We start from the raw sequence: 26924 nt of genomic DNA, 5'->3' as shown, positions 1-26924 counted from the left end.
TGCACAGCACACCGCTTCCACATTGGCGGTGCAGAAATGAGAATGATTATGTATGCAGTGAAAGCCCAGCTGGATACCCTGAATATTTCATAGTATGTGTTGCTCGCTTCGTCTCTCAATGCCACACAGCCCGGCTAGGGTGGTAACGTGTGCATAATGGTGTGATTTCCAAGAGCTGTGGATGCAGGCTGTGGGCCTTAAGCTGTTGTCCTATTGAGGGGAGGAAAAAAAGAGGAATTTAAGTATCATTACTTACAGCACTTGGAGTTCTTAGTCTCTCAGTAACTGAAACAGCCTACCGGTGATGTCAGGAGCTGATCAAAAGGAGATGCTGCTTAGATTTTGTAGAGCTAAGCAGCCAGTTGTAATTTTCAGGGGATTCATGGTTGGTTTGTGAGTAGAAGACATTCAGACCCCCCTTTTTCTTTTTTCTTTATTTTTTTAACCTGCATCCATGTCCTCCAGTCTTTTTCTGTACAGTATCTTAACTCATCTTAACAGCTGCTGTGATACCACTAGACCACTAGACTGTGTATGAGTGCAATTGTGGGTAATCACAGCTTAATTGGAGTAATTAGGGGAATGTAGGGGCATTAGGCTACAGCTGGGGGCCATAATGAGGTGGGGGCAAAAGGGGGGGGGGTGGAAGCGGTGAGAAGCTTCAAAAGCCACAGTTTGCCCTCTTTACTGTAGGTCAGTGGTGCTTCTCTGTGAATGGGCAGTGAAGATCAACCTCACAGACCACTACAGACATTCAAAACTCTACGGTCGGTCGGTGAAAACTTTTAGCACACGCAAATCTCCAACCACCGTCAAATGGCAGACAAAGTATCCAGATGACCGTGTAGATCCCAGAAGTACAACAGATACAAAATAAATACTTCTGGTTGTAGCTTGCTAAATTAGGTGTAGGTTATCTGGCGAGGTGAAGAAATTGTTTGTGAATGACTGAAAGGAAAGAAAAAGAGGAGGGAAAAAGATGGGCGAATCAGGGTCATTAGTTCAGGCGGCTGGGTCTGCTGCATTCCTGAGCCCTAAGATGGGGGAGCAGCAGAGCAGGAATGTGCCTTGGAAAGAGAAGAGACCTAAGCAGAGGGAAAGAAACAGGCAAGAAGGAACAAGAAGGAAAAAAAAGGAGGAGGAAGGGGGGGAGTTGGACGCTTTGCTACAAGAGGCCTTAAATGGTGGAACAGACTCATTTATCAAATGAAGTTTAAAAAAAAAAAAAGAGCAAAAACTCCTCTGCTCCGTGGCACTTGGAAACTTTTAAGCAAAACTGTTTTTGTCCTCATTTTTTTCACATCTGTTAGCCGTACACAGTACACCCTCACTCATTTGTTAGCGCCGACTGCCCCGTGGCTGCAAACTTGTTTTTCAGCTTAACTCTCGATGGTGAAACTTTGACATCCACATAAAGACTTGAGATTGTTACAGTTGTGAGAGAAGCACTGAATGAGTGAGTTCATGCCCTCCCCTAACCTTTGATGACAAGCTTTGACTAACTAGCGTAATCCTTAAGGAGGACAAGCGCCTAACGCCACACAGTTTCCACTGGGATTAATCTTGTCATCCATATTGTCAGTGTCTGTCTCCTTCAGAATAATGTCTGGTTTCACCGCCATTTAATTTGGCTTTTACCTCGTTAATTGAGTCCCCGGTTATAAAGATCAACATAAATAAGGACGTTCTACTGTACTTATTTGTGCTATATGACACATTTTAATATTTTTGCTCATTAGTCCCTATTCGTTTACAAACTCCATTACAATATACACACTAAATGCATTCATTTTACTATTACAAACACGTAAAGCTTGGGAAATAATTCGAGGAACATTACTTTAGGGCTACAACCAATGGTTGTTATTATTAATTTCTAAATGAATCGATTAATTGTTTAGTCTACAAAATGTGTTTTTTAAAAGCCCATCACAGCTCTTCAAAGTCCCAAAGTGACATCTTAGTGTGACTAATAGCCCAAACCCCAAAGATATTTAGTTTACAGTGGAATAAACAGAACAGCTGGAAAATCTCACATTTAAGAAACTGGAACCAGTGTTTGGGTTTTTTCCTTAAAACTACAACTAATTATTCCAGCCTAACGTGTTGCAATTTAGCCTTGTTTAAAATTAGCATCAAAAAGAAAAAAATGCAATACAAGTAAATGGTTCCTGTACAATGTACATTTTAATTAAAAATATATTGGTACTTTAATTACCATGTGTACCATGTTTTGTGGTTTCATATTTCATTATTACCACTTACAGAATAAACAAACCATTAGTAAATAATGTGCTCAAGATAACAAGTTTCTTCTTACTTTCTGAAGTTGAATGAAGAGAAAATGTAGTGAAGTATTAAATGCTAGAGGCTCTGAAGAAAAGAGTTGTCTGTATGACAAACTTTTCAGTAACTGTGTGTGTGTGTGTGTGTGTGTGTGTGTGTGTGTGTGTGTGTGTGTGTGTGTGTGTGTGTGTGTGTGTGTGTGTGTGTGTGTGTGTGTGTGTGTGTGTGTGTGTGTGTGTGTGTGTGTGTGTGTGTGTGTGTGTGTGTGTGTGTGTGTGTGAAAGAGAGATGAGAGCATGGCTGCAGGCTGACAGAGGTCCTGGTATAATACAGTGGTGGAGAGCAGCGACTGATAACTATACTTATGGCCACTGGGGCTCATAGTGACAGCACATGCACTCCCATTACTGGTTCCATGCCTCATGCCTTTATCTCTGGCAGCCTGCCACCAAGGGACCACACTGCCCTCTGCTGTTGATTTAGAGGAAGTTCAGGCTCATTGAGAATTCAGCCAGGCACTCAGCAATGACTCAGGGGAGAAACTTGACCGGGTTTGACAGGGCTGCACTTCTTTGAATTTTAGCAGTGTTAAAGCGTCTTCCTATGCACTCCTAGAACCTGCAGTGTTAGCCCTCTACTTCAAGAGGAAATGTGTGGTCTGTTACTTTTCAAAAACTTTTTAACCAACAGGTTTTTGACTTGGTAAATGGAAATGATGTACTGCCTTGTGCACCCTGTAAAAAGGAATGAAGATTCTTCTAAAACGGGTAATACTGCACCTTTCCTGTCTAACTCTTTTGCTTTCTCTCTTCTCTTCTGTCCAGTGCTGAGTATAAGAGGTGTACAGGAGGAGGACCCCCCAGATCCCCAGATCATGAGGTTGGACAACATGCTGCTAGCAGAGGGTGTGTCAGGACCAGAGAAAGGTGGAGGATCGGCTGCAGCTGCTGCAGCTGCAGCAGCAGCAGGGGGCTCGCCCACCGATAGCAGCATCGAACACTCCGACTACAGAGCGAAGCTCGCCCAAATCCGCCAGATATATCACTCTGAGCTGGAGAAGTATGAGCAGGTATGAGCAGAGCGGACTTAAATGCATCTTATGCCTTTATCTGCATATATTAATATGTTGTAGATATAATATATATTTAGGTCAGTTGGTTAGGGTTACAGTCATGTTGTGTTAAATAAAAGGAAATAGAGATGTGGCTGAAAATGCCCTTCCACCTTTTTAAAAAACAAAAGAAAATCCTCAATGTTCTTTGTGTTGAATTGAAATTCACAGAAATAACCGAATCTCAAAGACTTTAACTTAAAAAAATGAAAATGGAATGGCCAAAAATCTTTGTACCCGTAACTTAATATTTTGTAGCACAGCCTCTGGAGGCAATGACTGCAGTCAAGCACTTTCAGAATAAGGTTTCTACACTTCTTCACTGGTAGTTTGACCCACTCATCTTGAAGCTGTAAATCTCTCAGGTTTGATGGGTGGCATCTCCCAACTGCATGTTTCAGCTCTTTCCAGAGATGTTCATGGGATTCAGATCAGGACTCATAGCAGGTCACCTCAGAACAGTTCAATGTTTTCTTATCATCCGCTCTTGAGTGTTTTTGTATGTATGTTTGGGGTCATTATTCTACTGGAAGACAGATGGCCTGCAACTATACACAGCTTTCTAACATGGGGCCGTATATTTAATTCCAAAAGGCCTTGTTAGTCTTCCATTTTCATTGTACCCTGCACAGATTCAAGGCACCCAGTGCCTAAGGCAGTAAAGCAACCCCAAAACATCACTGAACCTCCTCCATGTGTCACAGTAGACATGATGGTCTTTGCTTTTTTACTTCTGCAAATATAGAGATAGTGTGATTTACATAAAAGGTCCAATTTTGTTTCATCTGTCCAAAACCCATTCTCCCAGAAGGACTGCGGCTTGTCAACATGCATTTAGGCAAAGTCCGGTCGGGTTTTTGGGTTTTTTTTTTATGTCTCACTCTTAGAAGGGGGGTCCTCTACCATGGAGCCATTTTCATTCAGACAGCATTGGATGGTGCAACTTTAAACTTTGTACTTTGAACTTGAAGATCAGCTCGGATCTGCACTCAATTTTTCCTCGGTTCTTTCTGAACCATTCAAGCAATCCTTCTGTTCAATATCGGGCCAATTTTCCTTTTGCAACCATGTCCTGAGATGTTAGCTACAGTTGCATAGGCCTTAAACTTCTTAGTAATATTGGCAGCAGTTGTCACAGAAACATCAAGCCCTTTGAAGATGGTCTTGTAACCTTAAACATACTTGGCTATTACCTTTTTTCTGATCCCTTTAGACCACTCTAGTTTTCCTTCTGTTACCCATGTTGTGATGCACACACAAAACAGCAGAGAGTAGTTTTCTCCTTTTAAACTGGCTGCATGTGCGATTATAGGATTGAAACAAAATAGTTTGCTTAAAGTATTACTACAAATCAGTTATTTCTTACAACTTCTAAAGGGTACCAATAATTTTGTCCAGGCTATTTTGGACTGTCTTGAATGAACAGGAGTTCAGTTATTTTCACAGCCTTTTTTTCCCACTGCAAACCAATGATGCATTGATAATGGTGCATTATAAATAAAATTCGAGACTACTAACAATTTTGGCCATTTCTGTATAAGATGACTAGTTGTTCAAATGTAATACGGAGGATTTAATTTCGCAATGCAGCAGTACATGACGTGTTTCTATGTTTGGAGATAGTGTAACCACTCAAGTGTTTGTTTGTTTGTTGGTTGGTTGGTAACCACATGGCTCAGGCAGCAGACAGATAGGTATCATTCAAATAAAGACTGCCAGATCCAGCTTTAACCAGTCAGCACATAATCTGTGAAATCATCTGCTGTAGTCTAATTGGACTGAAAATTAAAATCTGGGTTTTCCCTCACTGTTCCTGTGTACTCTAAAAGCTTCACTGTGCTTTAGTTGAACTTTAACTGCCAAACATTTAATTTAAAACAAGAGCAATGGAGAAAGATACTGAAGATCTAATGAATGATGGCTTGCTTACAAAGCATGAATATTTATTCTGACATTGAGATATATGTTATGCGACACAAATAATGTACATAATTAGTAGGAACAGACATTTGCAGATCTGACATGATGTTCTCTCCACAACCACATTGATAGACATCACGTATCAAGCCTGCATTATTTTCTTTTGGTGTTTTGCTCTGCACACTCTTAGTGCCACCAGATTTACCAGTATCCGATATGAGAACCACAACTGTAGACTGTTTTATGGCTCACATGCTGCTGTAACTAGCAAACAGAATAAGCTAATATTACTTAATTCTTCTTTGATAGAAAGCAAGAGTTATTGATCAGCAGTCAAAAAGCTGTGGATTACTTTACATTGTCATAAAAACACTGGATAGAATCTGTACTTGGTGTATTTGTTCTACAATAGTATTCAACTCCTTTCTCTCTCTCCCTTGTCCAGGCATGCAGTGAGTTCACCAACCATGTAATGAACCTGCTGAGAGAGCAGTCTCGCACACGGCCCATCTCTCCCAAGGAGATTGAGCGCATGGTGGCCATCATCCACCGCAAGTTCAGCTCCATTCAGATGCAGCTCAAACAGAGCACCTGCGAGGCCGTCATGATCCTGCGCTCACGCTTCCTCGATGCCAGGTCTGTGTGTGTTTGTGTGTGTGTCGTCAACTGATTGATTTCTTGAGGACTGAAGTCATTGATGCTGTCGTGTCAGATGTGCATTCCAAGTGTGTTCATGGTCATATCTCTTCTATCTGTGTGTTAGACGCAAGAGACGCAACTTCAACAAGCAAGCTACGGAGGTGCTGAACGAGTATTTCTACTCCCACCTGTCTAACCCTTACCCAAGTGAGGAAGCAAAGGAGGAGCTGGCCAAAAAGTGTGCGATCACTGTGTCTCAGGTAAGTGGCACTAAAACTGCTCTTATCCAGGAGAGCTTTGCAATAGCACACTGTAGTTGTTTGTGTGGAAGTCTGTTTCAGTAAATGCTTCATAGCAGTTAAAGGCTTTGAATTTAAAGAAAACTCAAAATTAGATCAATGAGATGAATTTACTTTGTTTAACATAAAAAAGAATGAATGCAATACAACATACAAATATCTGACATCCATCTGTCCCTCAGGTCTCTAATTGGTTTGGCAACAAGAGAATACGTTACAAGAAGAACATTGGTAAGTTCCAGGAGGAAGCGAACCTCTACGCAGTTAAAACAGCGGTGGATGCTGCCAATGTGTCGGCGCAGGCTAGCCAGGCTAACTCTCCGGCAACACCAAACTCAGGTACCATGTGCTCCATCTCATCTGCCCCTAAACACTGCCACTTCTCATTATCAGGCTTTAGTTCCTATACATACAGTTTAGTTCTTACTGAGCTGAATCACACAATGACTGTACAGTGTACTGATGTGATAGTTTTTAGGAAAACCCACACTGCACAAGAAAAGTGCTTTCATCCAGCTTTCACACTGTTCTATGAAATTTTCTATAATTGTATATATTTTGTATTAAGAATTTGGTACACATTTGTTTCCATCAGCCAGTGCAGCGCACAACATATGTGTATAATTTGAGACCTAGACAGAATGTTTTCTCATCTTGTACTACTGGAAAACAGCTGGTTTTGTCAGGGGATTTGCTCATGTTTACATTATGGTTGCATAATCTGTCCTATTAATTATGATATCAAATAAGGGACTCTAAATATAATAATGAAGGAAAGTACCTATTACAAAATTTGGACAATAACATGCAGTATTTTCAACAGTGTTTCTCTAAATGTCCATTATGTCCCATGAAAACATTTGATTTTACATTTTAATTTTCTTAAATGTGATGATTGTTTGGTTTTTTATCATTTCAAAGCTGAGTATTGTGCAGTGTGGGCAGCCGAGATTTGCATCTTTTGTGTCTTTTCTTCTGTCGGGTGCTTTTCTAACATGCTGTTTTTTCAAAACACTTTAATACCACTTGGGACTGTTCTGATGCTCGTTGATATCAGTCAGCAGGACTGACTTAATGTCTGCTTTGAGTGCTTCCTGTCATATCTCATATTTTATTTCTACAAATCATTCCCATTATTTTATTTATCTGCTTGTTTATTTGGGTTTTGTGTATCTTACTTAGATCTTTGCATCTATCTGTGAAGCACATTGTCTTATTTTCAAACAGTTACTCAACACACATAGCACTTAGTTCATAATACATAATATAGTGAGCCCAATTTGCTAAGGAGGCTGAATGGACCAGGTAGGTAATCATTCAGATATTTTGATTCATTTAGTCAATTCCCCTCTGAAGGCCGACATATACTCCAAATGAACGATGACCACATTGGACAGCCAGGTTGTTAAAGTCTTTTCCAAGTGTCCAAACTTTAAGGTGGGACAGGTTTGTCTCTGAGAGAGAGAGAGTGAAATATACCATTCTGTCATTTGCTATCAATCAAATTTATAAGAAAAAAAACAGTGGCATTGCTACAGCTATCTCATGTGTCACTGCAAAATTATGAGTCTGATTAAAATAATGACACATATCCGACTGTCTGGCTTTCAACAAATTCAAGTACATGGAGTGGGGGCAACTTATATTACTAGTTAATTAGCTTTCACCACCATATGATGTAAAATTACTGAAACTGCTGTAAACACTCCAAATGAATCAATGCACAGGCGATGTTATCAATGTTATTAATCCAAAGCAAGCTCTCATATTAATGCACAGCTCCATTCAATGAGGAATTATAAGTCAAAGTTGAACAATAGAACATAAAAATATTGTTTCTAGAAAGTATCAAAGCCAAAATACAGCTGTAATATTAATGGTTTGTCAAAGGGGAACATTTAGGTTTCCATTTCCCGTTTTTCAGTAAGGGTTTCCTGTTGTGTGAGCTGTTCTTTGGTTTGTTTTTATCCTCCATATTCAAAAAAGTGGTTAGAGATTCAAATGTGGTTAAACATGAGCAGTGAATGCTTCTTTCAAGAGAAGAGCTTCTTGTCACTATCAAGCACTCTGAACACCATTTAGTGTGAAGCATATCGTAGCCTCATGGCTGCTACGGTTAGCGTTACCGCTTATGCTACTGTCTGACCGCCGAGTCCCACCTGTGCCTACAGTGGCCGATGAACAGCAACAACTTTGGGGAACTGAAAATTCTGACACATTCAGTTCTCGTAATGTTTATCAGAAACCCAGTCCGTAACCATCTGCTCAGCCAAAGAAACCTGGATTACTTTTAGCTCAATGTTTTTTGCAACAGTAAAATGTATATTAGCTGGCACACATTTTAGCTGTTTATGTCTCTAGTTGTAATGTTCATATCAATATACCATAAAGATGACTAAGAATTAGCTGGCTGTGAACTGACCCTCATATTGAAGCTAGTTATTAGATAGGAACCTACCTACCTCTGTCAGTGTACATGACCATTGGCAACCTTTTCTGACCCAAGGCACTGTGCTGTGGACCTGATTGGCTATTGGCTATATATATTGCCTACAGGGTCATCAGGGTCATACAGTTTGTCTCACACAGGCGACGCCTACCTTGGCCTGCGTTTGCTCAACGGGGAGGGTCTCAACATCACCCCCTCTCTACAGCCGCAGGTATGCACTGAGGACAGCTGCAGAGTTGACCTCAATGCCATCAACCCAGCCACCTAGAATCCCAGGATAACTACCTTTTTAGCTTAGCTCCTTTTGTCCTCGACCTCTCCTCAGATCCTGTCCTGGCTTTACCTTTGACCCCAACAACTCCCTCCCTAACACAAACACACACAAGGTGACCCTTCTGCGCTCCATACAGGGGAGCTCTGGGGAAAAATATCACCCCAGTGTCTTTAAGGCTGTTTAAATTTGTATTATCGCATATCCTTCTATAGTAACTTGTGCATATAGTCCTTAATAGAGCACAGGGTTATCCTAAATATAGAACATTACTGGGTCTTCAGTGCCCTCCTTAAGATGTAATTGTTGGCTTACAGCTGGAATATAGCTACCTGTCAGTGCAGGGGATTGAACCGGCAACCCCTCTATTTAATGGCTACCTCTAGGTCGTCCTGCACCTCCAACCCTTCAACAGATGCCTTTGTTTTTTTCCCTGCTTCCAAACATCCCTCCGTCCCATCTCTCCATGTGTTCATCCCCTCTCCTTCGTAGACAAAATAGAGATTTCCTAAAACTCAACTGTCCCCGTGATTGTTGTTTGTTCGTAGACTGTTTTGTTGTTCTGGAGGCAACCACAGATCTCTGCTGTTTAAGTGGTACATAGTCTAATAATTTAATAATAGACAAAAATCAGTGAGACAAATGACAAAGGCATAAGATTAGCTTTTGGCTTCAGTTGCAGTTTTTCATTACTTGGGAATGAGGGCAGAAGTAGTTTAATGGAGAGTCATTAAGTTGATGGGTGAGCTATAATATTTAGTGGTTGCACTGACCTAAAAGACAACAACTATAAATGCATATGGCATATTATACTTCAGCACAAAAAGAAAGGAAACGGATATGAGTAACGTGAGATGACTCTTAAGCAAGCTGTAAAGGTCTGTGGTCGTCCTCGCTCTGAACTTCAGCCTGTGGTTTAGTTTGCACTCAGTTTGCACCCACAGTATGTGGCAGCGTAATGACTGGTTTAGCTGTCTGAATGTTTTGCTGATGTTTGTGCTGAACGTTGTGGGTGTGTTTTGTCTTCAACAGGTGGATACCCTGCACCGTGCTACACACCTGACGGGCGGCTATGAGGAGCTGTCAGGTAGTGGCCCCTACACCCCTCATCGCCTGGATGTGAGTACCAGCTGAGAGCGCCTCTTATGGTGTAGCTACTGACTTACGCCCAGAGTTAGTCAGGATATCTCCTGTTCTCCGCTCAGTTTACTTGAAATTTATTTAGGTAAATGAGATGTTGCCATAGCTGCAATCTGACATTTACCCTTCATTAGGAGATCAGACCTGTGAAAAAAAATCTAGCAGGTTTAAGGTGTGTGTGTGTGTGTGTGTTTTATAACAGTTGTTTGAACTGCACTTGAATGATTGTACTTCAGTGTGAAGCAAATCCAGATTGCGCAGTGGAATATTGTCATTGACATGCAGTTAATCTGAACCAAAAACGTACAGTTATAGTACTTCAAAGCTTATTTAGACTGGTTTTATCCTCAACATGCTGATATATTTGACCTGAAATCACTAAATAAGAGCTCATTGGGATAAACAATAAACCAACAGCTGTTATTGTCTGAAAAGGAGTTTGGAGAATAAGGTCTAACAAAGGCTGAACAATGTAATCCATCAGGAAGGTGCGATCATGTTTTAACAGACGGGTAGGACAAGGGGGAGCATTTTGTCTGCAACCAGAAGGATATCTTGCTTGAAGCACTATAATTTAATTCTAAAACTCCCTTTTCATGCAGGATACCCTCTCTCTTTGTGACTGTTTGCAGGCTAACAGCTGGCAGGACACCACCAACCCCCCCTCGGTCACCTCCCCTCCCGGTCCTCCTGGCAGCGTCCACTCCGACAACTCCAACTGATCCGGTGGCTCTCCCCCGCCATCTCTTCATTCCCATTGTGGTCTTCTCTGACTACCATCCTCTGTCCCCATTTTTCACTATTCCCTCGTCACGCGACTCGACAGCCACGCAAGGCTGCCCTCACATTTCATAAACACACACTGTGCTGGAACACAGGACAGCCGAACAGTAGTTAGGAGGAATTCCTCCTCCACCCCACAGCTCCACTTCAACGCTTAGAAGCTCCGTAACTCAGAATAAAAGAGAGATGGAGCTTACTGATGCTGAGACAGATAGGAAACATCTTTACTATCAAGGACTTTTTGAAAACCACTGACCCAGCTGTGTAGATGATGTCTGTACATTATGTGTATATGCACGTTAACTTCACACAGTACTCACACAGCTTGTCCACGTGCTGTTGACCTCTGCACTCGACCCTTTGCTTTGGAAAACTGTGTGTGATTTCCTGTATCTCTTGAAGCCTTGGCGTTTGACAGCCAAACTGTTGATACGGATCACCAGGGAGCTCCGCTCACCTTGCTCGTACCAAAGTGCTGCCCCAGTAGTTGTCAACACATCCGTTCCTCCGAGATCACCCTCTGCCAGCTCAACACAAGACACTGTTGTATCTTCCAGTCCTTTATAGCTTGATGTTTCATTCTGTTGGAGATTTCAAAGTGAAATGAGAAATGCACACATGTGCATGCACGCAGCCCCCCTCCCCTCCGCCCCACCCCACCCCTCCCTTCCACAACACACACACGCACACACACACACACCTCGCAACTTTTCAGTCGTTTTCATAGTGAGTTGACATAAAAGATGTGTCAAGCACAAAAGTTAGCATCCTTGTTATGGGTGTCTCTACCTGTGAAAGGGTAGTTAAGGGGATCACTGTTCTAAACCAGGCAGGACAGGTGCTAATAGGGCTGGTGAGAAGAGGAGGAAAGGGCAGAGAGAGAGAGGAGAATATCTTTGGTTGAGTGGATGTAACTAATAGCCCTTTTTGTTGCTAACCAATAGAGGGTGTTGGTAGATGGCTTGTAGATTTAACTTCTTGCTTTCTGTCCACTAGTTTATTTGATTGTAGGCTATTTTCTAATGCTGTTTCACCAAGAATGCACCAGCCACCACCAAAAATTAGCTCAATAAAGCATCTAAATGACGTTAAGAGATGGGTGGAAAGAATAGTGGGGCATTGATGTGTTGTTGGGACAAACGTGACATGAATTTAGAAAAAAACGTGACTGTCTTCCATGCATGTAGGACTTCTAGGCGTGATATTATTGTTTTTCATTTAACCTTCCAAGTTTTTAGCTTCGTTTTTATTAACAAAAAAATAAAAAAATAAAAAATAAAAGGGTATAATTATTACAGTCAGACCAAAAAGGAAAAAGTGCATCATGTATTGCTATGATGTGTGTCTCTGTGTGGGCGTGTGTACAGTGTTCTTGGGATGTCTTAGTCAAACTGGCTGGTGCCCTCTGACCTTTGTAAGCATTATAGAGACTGGGTGTTTCCACCAGCGGATGACACACTCGGTGGGGTCCAACTGAGATCTCCTCACCATCTTGAAACATTAAAGCTTGTGAGCCCGAGGCAACACACTACAACCTTCTGTTGTACCAAAAACCAAAAATACCACGTTCAGCAATGTAATAATGCTACTCTGTGTCTCTCTAAAGTCGGTGCACAGCCACCTTTTCAGTTTGAGGAGAGGAGGGAATTATATTTGTATCTGTGTCTCTCTGTGTGGTGTTGTCATGCCTCAAGTTGATTTTTTTTTTTTTTCTTTTGGGGGGAGGGGGTTATTTTTGTTGTGGGGCTTCATGGGAGGGTGGGTGGAGTGAGGACTGTCACATCGCACCTGTAATTTGATTGTGTGCAGTTGAGCACCTGTTTCATGAGGACGTATGCCTGCCCCCTCCCTTTACTCATCTTTTAATACCTTCTGGTAAGAAAAAACCCCACAACTTTATTGTTTTTAGTTCCATAGCCAATTGGGCAAGGGCTTCTCTCTCTCCTCTGTTACCAAAAAACGAGGCAGCACTGGGTGTAGTAAAACTCTTAAAAACGTGTTTAAGACAAACCTACAACGTTTTTTGGGGATTTTCCTTCTTTGGAACTATTTTATACATTAACTGTTATGTTAACAACAAAGCATTTTGATAGTAAGGTAAAGCCTTATGAAGATTTACGTGTCAGTCAAGACTTTGTTGAACCATATGTTACAGAACAAAACTTGAGCTTGTAAGCTGGTCACATGTGATATCCCACATTTAATTACTTGTTTTGTTACTCATCGCAGTTCATACGACTGTATTTTATGAATAATGTTATCGCCACACCAAATTATCATGCCCCTCCCCCCTTTTCTACCTGTTGTAATGGATGTCACTGTACAGTTTGTGTAATGTTTCAGTATTTTTTTTTTTTCTTTTATAAATTTTGATGTTTGGTTGAGATACCAGTTTTATTTGGCCTTTTTGTTTCACAGGATTCACAATAACTCTGTATCAACTTTGAATATTATTTAGGTCTTTTGTTACATAACCGGGTGGAAATGTAGGTTTACAGGTGTAACATTTGGTGCTGTGGAAAGAAAACTGTATTAATTGAGGATTTCTAACGGACTTTGCTATACATTATTCGGCATATTTCTCCATGTTGATTTATCGAACCCCTTCTCATCTTATTACCCACCTCAGTTTCTACATTTTTCACTCTGTTTTTCAGTCACTTCCCTAAATTTTCTCAATTCTGTTTTTTAAATCTTGTTTTTAAACTTGCTCAAATTGCTCCATGAAATCAGGACATTTGTGTTAAATTCAAGCTCTTGAAGTGTCAAATTAATCAGGCCCATATGATGTATGTTTGTGGTAATTTAATTCAAATGAATTTAAGGCATCATTTTGAAAGCAGAAACACTTAAAATATGCAACTAAGAATTTGAAATTCTCACTTACTTAAAATATAAACAGGAAGACCTGCTAGAAGGAAGGCACGCTTCACATTAGGGGGTTGTGGTGCATGTTGCTGCTGTCACCCACTCAGTACAGCAAATACATTCATGCCTTAAATTCGATCTGTAATGTCGACCCTGAGCTGCAATTCTAAAACACAGGATGTGCTTTTATCTTGAGTGACTAAATGACTTCCACAGCATCAAATGGCTTCTTAAACCTTTTTGATTTCTTTGTTTTTATTAGTATATTTGTATCTCCCCTCTTTCCCTTGTATTTACCCCTCTCTCTACCTCTGTCTTTCCATTTCTCTTGTATATAACCCCCACTGTTTTCAGACTTGTGAGTCTGTATGAACTCCTTTTATACCTCAACTTTAGAATTGTTCTAGAAAGAGTAAAACAAAAAGGAAGAATATGACAAATTGTAGTGTTCTTATTAGAAAATTAATAAAAATGATTTAGTGTGATTTTTCAGTATTTGATTTCAGATTTTAGGAGTGTTTCATTTTATAATTTGTCACAAACGCTCTTGTGATAGTCAAATGTAATAAAAGGAGAGATTGCACCATCTGATGATTAATATGTGAATCTTCTATTAAACTTGATACAGAACACTTTCAGCAGAAAAACATTATTCTGAAAAATTATCCAACATGATTTTTTTTTTTTTTAGCTTTTCAATACATGCATCTTTATATGATTTGAAATCCAGTTTACAAATGCAAAAGTGGAGGGGAGGTAGTTTGGCAGATGGTGGATGATGTTCAGCAATATTAACACATTTTAAACATGTCATGCTTAGTTGACAGTAAAAGTCAGTTGTGTTTTTTCTTAAATCAGAGGCCAGCAACCATCATACCACCCCTGGCTCTGCCCAACTGTCTTCTTTATCGTTTGTATCCTCAGGCTTACGGACAACCTTTTCTTCTGACTTCAGGATACAAGTAAGAGTTTCCTGTGGAGAAAAAAAAGCATAATTTATGAAATGTGAGAGGATACAAGGGGAAAATTTGTAAAATAATCCAGTTACAGCCTAATTTTCTACCAATGACAATGAAATAATAAAAATCACTTATTACATTATTTTTCCTACATCTCTTCAGCCACTTTTACATGAAAAGTAGTGTGAATGGTGGCCACGGATTCATGTCGGGGACTCCAGGATTAATGAAATGAAACAAAGAAATCAAGAACAAGAACACTCCTGGTTCCTTCTCGTGTCGGATACCAGAAAAACAAAGTATTCCTGATCTTATACTGTACTCTAATCAGATTCAGTGATAAACCTGCCTGACTCTGACAGGGAATGTGAGAAACCAAAATAGCGGGAACATGTGAGGGAGCATGTTGCAAGCAGTAATCACCTGGAATCAGAGCTGCATATTTGTTCTTGTTAATCTAGATAAGAAGGCACAGACAGTAACTGACAGATATTGTGATAATGACAAGTTGTATCCTGCACTGCCTCGTCAAATACCTGCCACATCAACCTGTGTACCTTTGATACTGGTGAGTCGATCTCAACAGGTGAGGGCTCCCTCTGCTGTCTGCCACATTTCCGACATATGCAGCACAGGATCCACTTGAACGTCTGCCGCATCTCATCATCTCGCAGGGAGTAGATGATGGGATTGACCATCGAGTTGCACTCGGCTATCACCAAGCAGAACTTCTCGTAGGTGTTGGCGTGGCTGGCTTTACCCAGCAGCCCATCCAGTAAGAGTGTCAAGAGGCCGGGCGTCCAGCAGATGACAAAGGCCCCTGCAGAGATGTTGGTTGTTTAGTGAGAGGTCACAAAAGAGTCAACAACAATGAGCTCAAATCACTCCACAGAAGCAGCCACGTATGTTGAGTAATATTTGTAGCCCTATTGCTTAACAGCCTCAACATATCATTAACCTGGCTTGACAGGAGATGATTCACCTGAGTTATTATTGAACCATGTGGAAATGTGATTTCAATTCCACTCTGACTCTATGGAAATTCCAAATAACCCTCTCTTATTGAAAATAAATGAAGTAATCAGCCATGGTCTGAGAGAGAAATAAGACAAGTGGAAAAACGGGTTTGTGGCGGAAGTGTGAAGCCATACGCAGTTGGTTTCATAACAACCCCGCAGCTCTGAGAGATACACCACAAAAAAATGCAGAGTACTGATAGACTGAAAGTACAAGATAATTCACCCTTGAATTTGCAGAGGTGAATTTAGATTAAAGGCTATTGAACCTTACTTAATGAGAAAATGTAGATATAGAGGGAAATGTTGAAGTATTTTTCATCTGTGAAAAAAATGAAACTTGTATCGTGCAAACCCCATGTTCCTGAATGTGTTTTTACTTTCATGTGGAACAAACTACTATTGCATGTGATGCATATAAAATAATTGAAAGTAATGTGACACTGTTTCCAGAGTGGAGAAGAAGGAAAGTAGTTAATGTCTTAATTTTGCATTTATAACTTACTGAAAGTTAGTATACTTTCTATTTCCAACTATCACCACAGAGTCATGTCATGTTCTTCTGAACTGCAGTGATGGAAAAAGCGCAAAAAAAAGCTGCTGCACACTATCTACACTGTCAGAAATCCTGTCAGCAATGAAAGACATTTAGTGCAATTCAAATGCAGCTGTAATCACTTACATTATTCATTGTAGTCAGCTGTCGTTTTGCTTGTTAGACGCTCTGTTTTAAACCCAAAGTGGACACACGGAAAGCCTGGTAGTTTAGATTCTATACTGATCTATAAAAAAATCTATTGTCACTGTATTGTTAAGTACTGGACTTTTTTTCTTTTTTTTAAACAGTGATTATTGGTCTGTAGTCTGTTGACCAGCAGGACGAGAAGGTTAGCCATGCAGCATGGGTTACTATGGCTGCAGCTAATTATTTAGATTAGTCCTTTTGTCTATAAAATGGTGAAAAATGTTGATCACCATTTCTCAAAGCACACAATACCACCTGAAATGTCTTGTTTTGTTCCACATTTAGAAAGCTGGAACAAGAGATGTATCTAAATATATCTAAATAGATGGCAAACCATTTTATGTTGATCAACTGATGTTTTTAAAAAAAAAAAAACCTTTATTTATTCAGACGAGTTTCTCTGAGAGCAATGCTCTCCTTTTCAGGAAGAAAGTAATGTTCATTTCGGGCTATTTGTTGGGTAACATCATCACATCACACATTAGTAATCTAACGGTGGACTTTGGGCCACATGAGTCATTTCTCCCCATCTATCTATAGAGGAAACTGGCCTATAATGGTTTGCTACTTCACTTCTTGCTTTGTGGTACAGGACTTAAAAACCAGACCTTCTAAACTTGACCTTTGAGCCACAACTAAAATCTAGCAGTAGAGAGTAAAACACAAACTTCTCACCCAGGACCATGGAGATAGTTTTCATCAAGTTGACAACAGTCTGGTGAGACTGCATCTCTGAGGTGTGCTGTGACGTGTACTTGTTCTTATATCTCACATAGACAAAGATACGAGTGTACATGGCCACCATGATGAAGAAAGTGAGCAGGTTGAGAACCGCCCAGAAGATGAGGAAGCGGCGGCTGTAGAGAGGAGCGACGGTGGAGCAATCATCAAAATCACACTCGCAGTTCCAAAATGTGGAGGGCACCAGACCCATGATGATGCTCACGGCCCAGATGCAGATGATCAGCAGCACCACACGCCGCTTACTCATGTTGCTGTGCAGCTGCATGGTGATGATGGTCTGATGGCGCTCCACAGCGACAGCCAGCAGGTTGGCCACAGAGGCCGTCAGGCTGATGTCGATCAGGGCCCCCCGGATGTACCACTTCTGCTTGGTGAGTTCCAAGGTCCAGGGGCCCGTGTTCAATATCAGGTTGGCGTAAGCAATACCTGCAAACAAGTCTGCTGCAGCCATGTTGGCCAGGAGATAGTAGATGGGGAAGTGGAAGCGACGGTTCATGAAAATGGCCACCATCACCAACAAGTTTGCCAGAACTACGATGACACACACCGTCAAGCCCAGTACCATCACCAAAACGTCCCGGGTCCTCCAATGATCACTGACGTGCTTTTCCACCAAATGGTAGAAGAAGCTAACATTGTGACTGCGGTTGCAGGTATGCCACATACTGCTCTCCATGGCCATACCTGCACACACAAAACAGACATTAAAAGGATGTCTTAAAAAGATGTAACAACCGGCTATAGTAGACAGGGAAGTGAAAACACACTTTCTCGTAAAAGGCTCACCATTCAGTACACTGTCCATTCTCACTGTGTGTAAAACTGTACTGTTTCATCCACACATCTGAAACATTAAACTTTTATAAACTTAATGCTACAAAAACTTTAAAATAGGAATATAAGGCTCATTCTCAAAGCTCTCATTTTTCTGTGCTGAAAATGCATTCAATTAAGACACCACAATAATTATGATTCTGAAGCATGTGAGTAGGGACAATTGCTGTCTACAGATATCAGGTCACATTCAATACAATGGCCGGTTGTCAGTGTAATCAGACAGATAATAACTGTGGAGAATAAGACATAAATACAGGTTGCAAGCACAGCTTACTGCAAAGGTGTGTTACTTTCAGATTTCCTTTGTGCCAGAGATGATTTGATAATAAAACAGGGAGGTAAATTAAATCTTTGTGAATCATTAAGCCTATAGCATATACAAATAAGAAAATAAAAAAAAACAGCATTTCCCAGAGAGCAAAGGTGACATCTATAAGTTATTGACCAGGACAAAATGTTACTACCAGTAAAGGGCGCAGCAAATGCCCCCATTTCAGAAACCGTGTGGGTATTAGTCATATTTAGCTTGGAGAAACTATACAAAAACATTTTAATAACATTTAACATAACACATATCCGTGTGAATATTAAATATTTGTCCATGTTCGTGTTTCTCAACTGGCTGAAACCTGCGCTGCTGACATTAATCATACCGTTACTTGTTAAAGTGAAACTCATGCAGTAACTCTCTCTCGACGAGGCGTAAAATAATTTTTTTTTTTTTTAAAACATACCGACGTCTCTGGAGCTTTCTCCATCCATATAAGCCAGACGTGAAACTGGTTTAGCTTTTAGCTGCCATTTGTTGAAATTAAGAGGTGTTTGAGCCGCTCTCTCCGCCGCTTGTTCGCCCGCTGAATTACTCTCACTCAGATCAGCTGGACTCGACAGGTACCTGCGATGCCTCCACGTACCGCAAAAAATATCGGAAAAACACACATGGTGGGGTGGAGCCTCTTTTTTTGTGGCCCTAATGTGGTGATTTCGGGTTGATCACCACAAAGTGTTGCTCAGATGTTTTCAACTCACATTGGGAGTATTTTTGAAGTTGGGTATGAAGCACACCAGAAGACATTTTACCCAAATTTTGGCACAATAAGCAACAGTGGAAAGTAATTAATATTTACTCAAGTAGGCTACTTATCTCTCATTTGAGGTACTTGTACTTTGAGCATTTCCGTCTTATGCTAGGCCTACTTTACACTTCTATTCCAGTCGATATTTCCATGTCAGAGGGAAATATCGTATTTTTTTTTACCCCACTACATTTATTTCACAGCTTTTGTTACTCTTCAGATGAAAATTTGACACAGTGGATAATATAACAAGCTTTTAAAATGCAACATATTGTTAAAGATTAAACCAGTGGAAGTTGGAGTCACATTTCAGATGTCTATGTTGTTAACAGCTGCACCAAATAGTGATTTTCCCTCTAAACTTCTCACATGGTTTCATTTCAATATATGTTCAAATGATCCAATATTTTACGACCCCTCAGATTAATCTGGTGACCCTTTGTAGAGACCTAACACCTAATCCCCTAAACTAGCTAACTCTATATAAAGTAGTTGAAACTGGCTCCACCACCAGCAGCTACAACTGTAACATGCTGCTTAGACACTGATGCTTCAGTATTAATAATCTAATAATGTCATCTATAATAATATATCACTCAGAACGACCAAACTGCTACTTTTGCTACTTTAACTACAATTTGCTGCTAATACTTTTACTTAAGTAGGATTTTTCATAATGGATCTGGATATTTCTTCCAGCACTGACTATAAGGCTGTACAGTAGTAAGTAATGAACATTTAAGCTGTTATTCATGATGTCAACATGGTGAAAACAAGGCGCAGGGTAAAGGTACTTAAACAGAACCAGTCCACAATAATTTATGGTGAGGACCTGAATGCAGCAGGACATAAAAGCCAAAACACCAAGAGAGATTGTATTCTACCTTTTCAATGGAAATAATGAATATTTACAGTGATCAATATTTTTTTCCAGAGGTATCAATAGGTGGAATCATAATCATGGTAATACTAATGTTAATAGTGCTGCTGAATGTTTAATATAGCCTACAAATTGTTCTCAGACATGCAGTACTTACAAATTATTACAATTACAATGACTATGTATTATGTAGATCATATATATGGTGATATAGCTAACTATTAAATGTAATATTGGTATCATTTCATAATTATTGCTGTTGTTTTCTGATTGTTTAAGTTTGATCACTTAAATATTGGCTCATTTTTGACTGTCTTGATACTGACCTACATCGAGCGGTTAAACTGGTCTCAAAAACAGAAAACTATCTTAGTAATAGCTCTTCACGAATACAGTTGTTACCAGTAATGTTATTCGTGATCATCACAATAATGTTGACTGATGTAGTGAGATTAATAAAGTTATACTGATATTAACTCTTTATTTAGTTTTGTAGTTCCTCACTGTGACCACTGGAGGGTAGTGAACACAAATTATTCTGACTACACTTAATTCAAATAGATAACGGTGTTATTTCCATGTAAGTTAAAGGAAAGGTTCACAATCTTTCAAGTCTGCCTTAAAACAAGTCAGTTGCTTACATAACATTGAAATCAGTGACGATTTTAGACCCTTTTTAGAGGTGCTCAAGCACCCCTAAATTTGATCTCAGCACCCCTAAAAATTATTTTCATACACTATAGTAGACCACTCTACTATGTATTAATATTTCTTGTTGTAATTTACATTATTTAGTTAAATGAGGCATTCAGCAGAGGGTTTGAACACTTGCAAGGCATTGTATGTCAAATTCTCATTAGGAGATGAGCCCCTCTAAAGGTGTGATACTAGAATCACCTCTGATTGAAATAGTATTTTCTTGCTGTAATCATTCCTCCAATTCATACTGACCACTGGAGTATCCCTAATGCACTTATATCAGTGATGGGGGCCAAAATCCAGTTCTCCCCCCAAAAACATGTATTTAAAAGTTTATCTGAAGCTAATATGAAGCTTCAGCTGTCCACATGTCAAATCAAATAGATGTTACAGTCATCGTTGGTCTTTTTAGTGCCAAAGTTCATATTTTTGTTTCTTCACTTCCACCGCAGCTCAACACAAAGAGGCATTAAATGCTAAAAACACTGTAAATGTGGAAGATATCCAACTGATATGACTAACTCAGATTGCTGAAGCCTCATATAAGCTTCAGATAAACTTTTTTTAGATGCATTTTTGAAGAAAAAAAAAGAAGTGGCTTTTGTCCCCATCACTTATATATAAAGTGCATTTAAAGGGGATTTTGAACAGCCAGTATGAACAGGAGAATTGATTACAGTGAGGAAAACTTCTGTGTTCATTTTAAGACACACTTGAAAAACTGTAAACCTGTCCTTTAATGGAGACAAAACATTAACAAAAGGTAAGGCTGACTTCAGGCTATGTGATGCAACACAGTGGTGTTAAAATAGTACACGGACATCATTAGTCACATCAAACATTAATAATCTAACAAGAGTAGTTTCTCCTCCACTAATAGTTTGTTACTTCACTGACATATAAATATCCTACAAATCAAACCACTTAATGCTGCTAGAAATAAACCAGAACATCAAGATGCAAAACCACTTAAAAAACAAACCTGGTCAAGTAGCAGCAGCAGCAGCAGCAGGTTGGACCTGTAGATGTAAATACTTATGTGCACCAACTTCTAAAGTTAAAAAAATGGACAAAAAAGCTACTAAAAAAAGAGAAACCAGATGCCATTTCCAGCAGAACTGTCAAACCTGCACAAGTTCTCTTTTGTTTTTTGATTGCAACATCAACGTTTATAATTTCACAGTTGCTATTATGCTCCTTCCTGTTGATGCAATAATCTTCTCAAAATACCGTTAAAAATCTGCCAAAAGTGATAAGTGAGCATGTGAGTGAGTTTTATACGCTACCAGTTCCAAAAAGATGTACATTTTTTAAAAAGAATAAAAAGAGACAGAATTTTGTTTATTTTTTATTTTCTATAAAAGAGATGAGTTTATTCAATGATCATAACAGACTGAATCTGAGACCTCGATAGACCACTCACATACCAAACGATAATCGAGGGAAATGTTTGAACAAAAAAAATCCCCAAAACTGAACAAATGTAACACGAAATAAAATACCTGAATAAAGCAAACTCTGGGCTGAGCTGCGGGTCAGCACATTCTGTGTGAACTCATGGCACATTATGTCCAACAGTTACTGTGAAAAGAAAAAAAAGCTAAAAAAAAGAAGGAATGAAGTCTTTTTTTTGACCCTTTCAAAGCCAGTCTAATAATAAAAATTATATATTCATATATGGTGGACTTCATAGAAATTAAAAAGGTGACTTAAGCACAGAAACAAGTTCTCCTGAAGTACTGTTTATCTGTTTATTCTCCTCTTCAATAGAATGCGTATCTACATCGGGGAACATGTCTCCCTGCACCACACACTTTAAAAAAAAAAAATTAACAAAAAACAGTCACACAGCCATCCAAATTTACAGTCACACTCACAGACCAGACTCAAACGCTAGTGTGGCAACGCTGAAACATATCTACCTAAAATCTGCTGATTGAACAAAATGAAAAAGTAGTTGTCAGGTGTGTACACTCATAGAAGTCCAGCTAAAACTAAATTTAAAACCCGAATATTGACAACGGGTAAAATATAAAACGCTGTCTTTTTCTTTTCTTTTTTTTTTTAATCATTTTTCTTTTTTACACAAACTCTTTCAAAAATCTCCCTCCCCATTCAAATATTACACTACCCATTGCTGACTCGCTCCTTTCTAAATACCCCCAACCCACCCCCGCCCCTACCTCCCTTCCCTCCCCATCTTGAAGTGTAATATAAGCCAACGAGAACTGCAATACAATACAGGCACTGGAGAAAAAACACCATAAGAGACAAGAGGAGAGGACGAGATGCCTTCAGATTTTTGAACCCCATCCCAGCTCCAAAAACAACGTCTCCAAAAACAGAATTATAAACTCACATCCACTATTATCGAACGAGAACAAAGATAAAAAGCAAAACTGTTTTTTCAGCGTTTTTCTGTTTCTTAACTTGTAATTGTTTTGTCTTTTTAAAAAAAAATTTTTTAATTCTGAATTGTGTGCCCTCGAGTGAATTAGAAGACAAAAAAAACCTAACTGGGAGCTCCTTACCGGTCCCTTCGACTATTTTTGTTTTGTTTTTTACTAACCTGATTCAAGTTACAGCTACAGAAAAGGTGGTAAATGTTTGTCTTACTCCCCTGATTGTCCCCTCCCTGATGACATCCAATCGAAACCTTTCATTAAGATCAAAACACACCAACGCTGCGGCCGACAGAAGGACATTAAGAGGCTCCTCATTTTCTCCAACTGATCCAGTAGTGTGACTGTTGCGAATAGGCCAATGATATGAACATTTTCCAACATTATGTCTCAAAAGTGTAATGCGAATAACGGTGCAATATTTGTAGTGAAATCATATTCCAACTTAAGCTCAGAAACAGCTGACTTTTGTCCTTTTTCTTCTAACAAGTTCTTGTCGTAGCTTTACAAGAGAAAATACAAGGCAGGATGAAAACTTGAACTGATTCTGTCTTTGATAAATACTTGCTGGAGCTATGATAATGCATATATTCAGGGTTTGTTTTTTGTTTTTTTAAACTAGCTACCTACCATGTTTCAGGACAAGAAATTGAGCATAAAAGATAAAAGATAATGGGTCGTTTGGCATAGACATAGGTGGTGTGTGGAGTGTGTTGGTGTGACGATTCAAAGACCTAAAGAGAGAGAGAAAAGAGAGAGAGAGAAAAAAAATCCAAAATAAACAGTTATTGTATAAGAAAATACTTCTTTACAGTAGATACTAGATGATGAAAAAAGGTCTGCACTGCTCCTACTCCTGGTTGTAAATGTTATTGGTTTATCCATGTGTGCAGGCCACAGAACATAATGGTCTTTTTAGGAAAGAGGTGTAAGGCAAACTGTACCTTCTCTGCTGAGAAATATACATGATTTACAGTATGGAAGTTGCCCCCCACGCCGCCCCTCCCACCCCCACCCCACCCCACCCCAACCATTTCACGTGTTCACTTACAACAAACAAAAAAACATAACAAAAACATAAAAGACCAGTCTTCTTCACCACCTCGGACATCTGGCAGTTTCAAAACGCCTCTGCACAGTCTGTCAGTACATTATCAGAGCATTTTCATAGTTATTGGGAAGTCTTTACTCTTGTAATATTATTGTGCCCACTCACACTGTAAGAATAAAGTGTGACAAAGGCAACTGTGCCAACATGGGTCCCCTCTCTCTGGCTGAGATATCACGCAGGCAATGCCAAATTCCCAGGAAAAGACATCTGCAACGACGGGACTATCCCCCACTTGTTGTGTATGTTCCGTCCCGCAGGGGCAAAGCAAGCTGTGACCGACCGTCCAGCATCTGTACTCAGTCTCTGAGGGCCCGTCAGGTCTATGCTTAAACTCTGTGTCCCCTCTGATGCGAAGTTGCCAAATCTCTCTTTAGAGGAAGTTTACATATCCAAGTTTTTTTTCTCTTTTTCTGTAGGTTTTTTTTTGTTTTTTTTGTTTGTTTTTGCAGTTACGTTTCAGTTGCTCCTCTCCTCAAAACAGGTTCTCCTCAAAGATCGCCATTAAGTCACTTTGGAAATTCATGTCAATAGTTGCTGCCATCTGGAGAGAGAAAAGAACAGTGAAGTTTTACATTCATTACTCCTCACATAACTATAATTTAATGCTATCTTTTCTATTACGTGGCAATTAGTATTATATTAAAGAGATTAAATATGATGATCTCACCGCTTCCCGCCTCCTCCTCTCCTGCTCTCGGCGGCGTGCTAGCTCCCTCTGTTGGTCTAGTGGGCTCTGTATGGCGGGCTGAGGCGGTGTGGGGGGTTGGGGAGGCGGCTGAATTGCAGCCGGCTGAGGCTCCTGCTGCTGCTGTTGTTGTTGTTGTTGTTGTTGTTGTTGTGAAGGGGCTTGAATGTGCTGCTGCTCCAGACGCCTGCGTGGTTCCTCGTGCACCCTTCTGCTCGGCTCCATGATGTCGTCATCATCCCGACCTCTGGAAAAACATTCAGGACAATAATTCAGACCAAGCGAAATCAAATACTTATCACGCCGCTGTTGGGAATTCACAGCTGCGTAGGAAATGTTGCATGTGGTGCCATCCTGCATGTCTCAAGAGAAATGGCTGAGCTAAATATAAAACTGGTAACCTGGTATCAACATGCGTCTTTGGTGATCTGATCACAAGTGCACAGCTCTTAGTACAGGTGTAAACACACCCAAGATGCAACTGCCAATTGCTCAGACCACATTCAGAAGTTGGTTTGGGCCACATGTAGCCACATTCTTTTAGCAGTGTGAATACAGTGTGTCCTGGGCCACAATGCAAGACCGCCTACTCAACTGACGTCCTCTATTTTCCAGCAGACTAGGCACAGGAATTACATCACAGATCCTGTCAGCGTGTCGGAAGATTTAAATTATCAATGAAGTTGGCGTGTAAATGTGCACAGCATCCCCCGTTCTCAATAGGGAGACGCAGCTGCGAGGGAATCGCTGTATATAACTCTACATTTGTTATATATGTGTGTTCAGAGCCAGCACAAGAGCAAATCAATCGGATAGGCATTTGATTGCATGTTAATAACAGGTGTGAAAAGACGTACTTAGAGCTGTCCACTTGTGATTGGATCATCCAAGACACGTGTTAATAACAGATGGAACAGGGCCTTAGAAAGATTTATAGCATGGATAAAGATCTGTGCAGAAATGATAAGAGCTGCTACAACTTGCTGTTTTTATATAAGTACAATAACCCTGGTGTGTTAGTTTGTCTTGCAGCCCCACTTCCTAAAATATGACGATATGACACCAATGTTAAAATCTTGTCCCAATGTGCAGCATAAAAGATCTCAACAGACCAAGACCAAGACAAACACCTGGTGGCTGATGCCTGATGTCTTTTTAACTTTAAAAACTTGCGATAAAATAAACAATTAATGTAAGCCTCTGCTTTTTAACCAGGTTCTGTAGCTATGTAGCTTATTATTATTGAGAGTTAGACAACATTAGCTTGGCTTTGCCTCTGATGTCTCTAAGCACTGACAAGCCCTATCAACCAATAAATATATTTGATTATAATCTTTTTGGGTTCAAATATTGGTAAAACCTAACTTTAAGTCCACACTTAAAACAACCTCTCCTAAAGTCTTTAATTATACTTGACTCTCAGTGGCTGTTGTGGTGCTACAATTTGGCCACTAGAGGGTATGATATCACCTTATAGTCTGGAACAAGGTCTTATTTATCATCAAGCAGCCAAACAAAATTAATTAGTAGCCTCCCAAATACACGTTTGTCTTAAATTTATTACTGGTGCTGTGATGCACTAAATGTTGAAACCTGCACATAGTTGATGTTGTTTATGTCAACAATTCAACATTTGATTGCTTTGGGCAGGGTGTAATTACTTGAATAAGCAGAGAGGAACATCAATTTGAGTGATACATTCTACACTCTGTCTTTTTATTGACAAACGTACCGTAGTTTATCCTGCTCTCTGCGTAGCCGATCTTTTTCTGCCTGCTCTGCCTGGGCCTTCAGGGCTTTCTCCCTCTCCTCCTTCTCCCGTGCAGCGCGTCGGAATTGCTCAAAACTGTCACTCGATGACTTTACTGCAGATAAGGGCGCGGATGTAGACTTTTGTGCCAGGCTGGCCCACGAGCCCATATTCTTCAGTTTCACATCCTGAGAAAACACACAGACAGGAATTAAAGGAACATCAACCGTTACTCAGATTAAATCAAAAATCTT

The 26924-nt window shown here is 40.0% G+C and overlaps 3 protein-coding genes across 7 annotated transcripts in view; 1 reads left to right on the top strand and 2 right to left on the bottom strand.

Moving 5' to 3' along the window:
• Positions 1 to 14251, top strand: part of pbx4 (pre-B-cell leukemia transcription factor 4) — a 30308-nt gene extending 16057 nt beyond the window's left edge. For 2 of the 3 annotated variants that reach the window (XM_062439640.1, XM_062439641.1), the window contains 6 exons: positions 3111 to 3355; positions 5763 to 5953; positions 6081 to 6216; positions 6438 to 6594; positions 10008 to 10094; positions 10748 to 14251. In XM_062439640.1, coding sequence (XP_062295624.1) covers positions 3111 to 3355; positions 5763 to 5953; positions 6081 to 6216; positions 6438 to 6594; positions 10008 to 10051 — 773 coding nt within the window. In that variant the 3' untranslated portion in view covers positions 10052 to 10094; positions 10748 to 14251. Of the gene's footprint in view, positions 1 to 3110; positions 3356 to 5762; positions 5954 to 6080; positions 6217 to 6437; positions 6595 to 8811; positions 8916 to 10007; positions 10095 to 10747 lie in introns of all 3 variants that reach the window. The other variant, XM_062439642.1, reaches the window with a different exon arrangement.
• A 103-nt stretch (positions 14252 to 14354) lies between these two features.
• On the bottom strand, positions 14355 to 18966 carry lpar2a (lysophosphatidic acid receptor 2a). Its single transcript, XM_062439639.1, has 4 exons — positions 18802 to 18966; positions 17162 to 17914; positions 15283 to 15545; positions 14355 to 14739 (listed from the first exon to the last, which is right to left on the bottom strand). Exons 1-4 carry the CDS (start codon positions 18827 to 18829, stop codon positions 14638 to 14640), a joined length of 1146 nt encoding a protein of 381 aa, XP_062295623.1. The 5' UTR covers positions 18830 to 18966; the 3' UTR covers positions 14355 to 14637.
• Positions 18967 to 22924: 3958 nt separating this feature from the next.
• brd4 (bromodomain containing 4) overlaps positions 22925 to 26924 on the bottom strand; it is a 36121-nt gene continuing 32121 nt past the window's right edge. For all 3 annotated transcript variants that reach the window (XM_062439611.1, XM_062439610.1, XM_062439609.1), the window contains exons 17-19: positions 26653 to 26858; positions 24903 to 25167; positions 22925 to 24776 (exon numbers count right to left, since the gene is read on the bottom strand). In XM_062439611.1, the coding sequence (XP_062295595.1) occupies positions 24708 to 24776; positions 24903 to 25167; positions 26653 to 26858 (540 nt within the window). In that variant the 3' untranslated portion in view covers positions 22925 to 24707. The remainder of the gene's footprint in view (positions 24777 to 24902; positions 25168 to 26652; positions 26859 to 26924) is intronic.

This window comes from Scomber scombrus, chromosome 18, assembly GCF_963691925.1.
Source record: "Scomber scombrus chromosome 18, fScoSco1.1, whole genome shotgun sequence".
Classification (NCBI taxonomy): Eukaryota; Metazoa; Chordata; class Actinopteri; order Scombriformes; family Scombridae; genus Scomber; species Scomber scombrus.
This window is presented reverse-complemented; position numbering and strand designations above follow the sequence as displayed.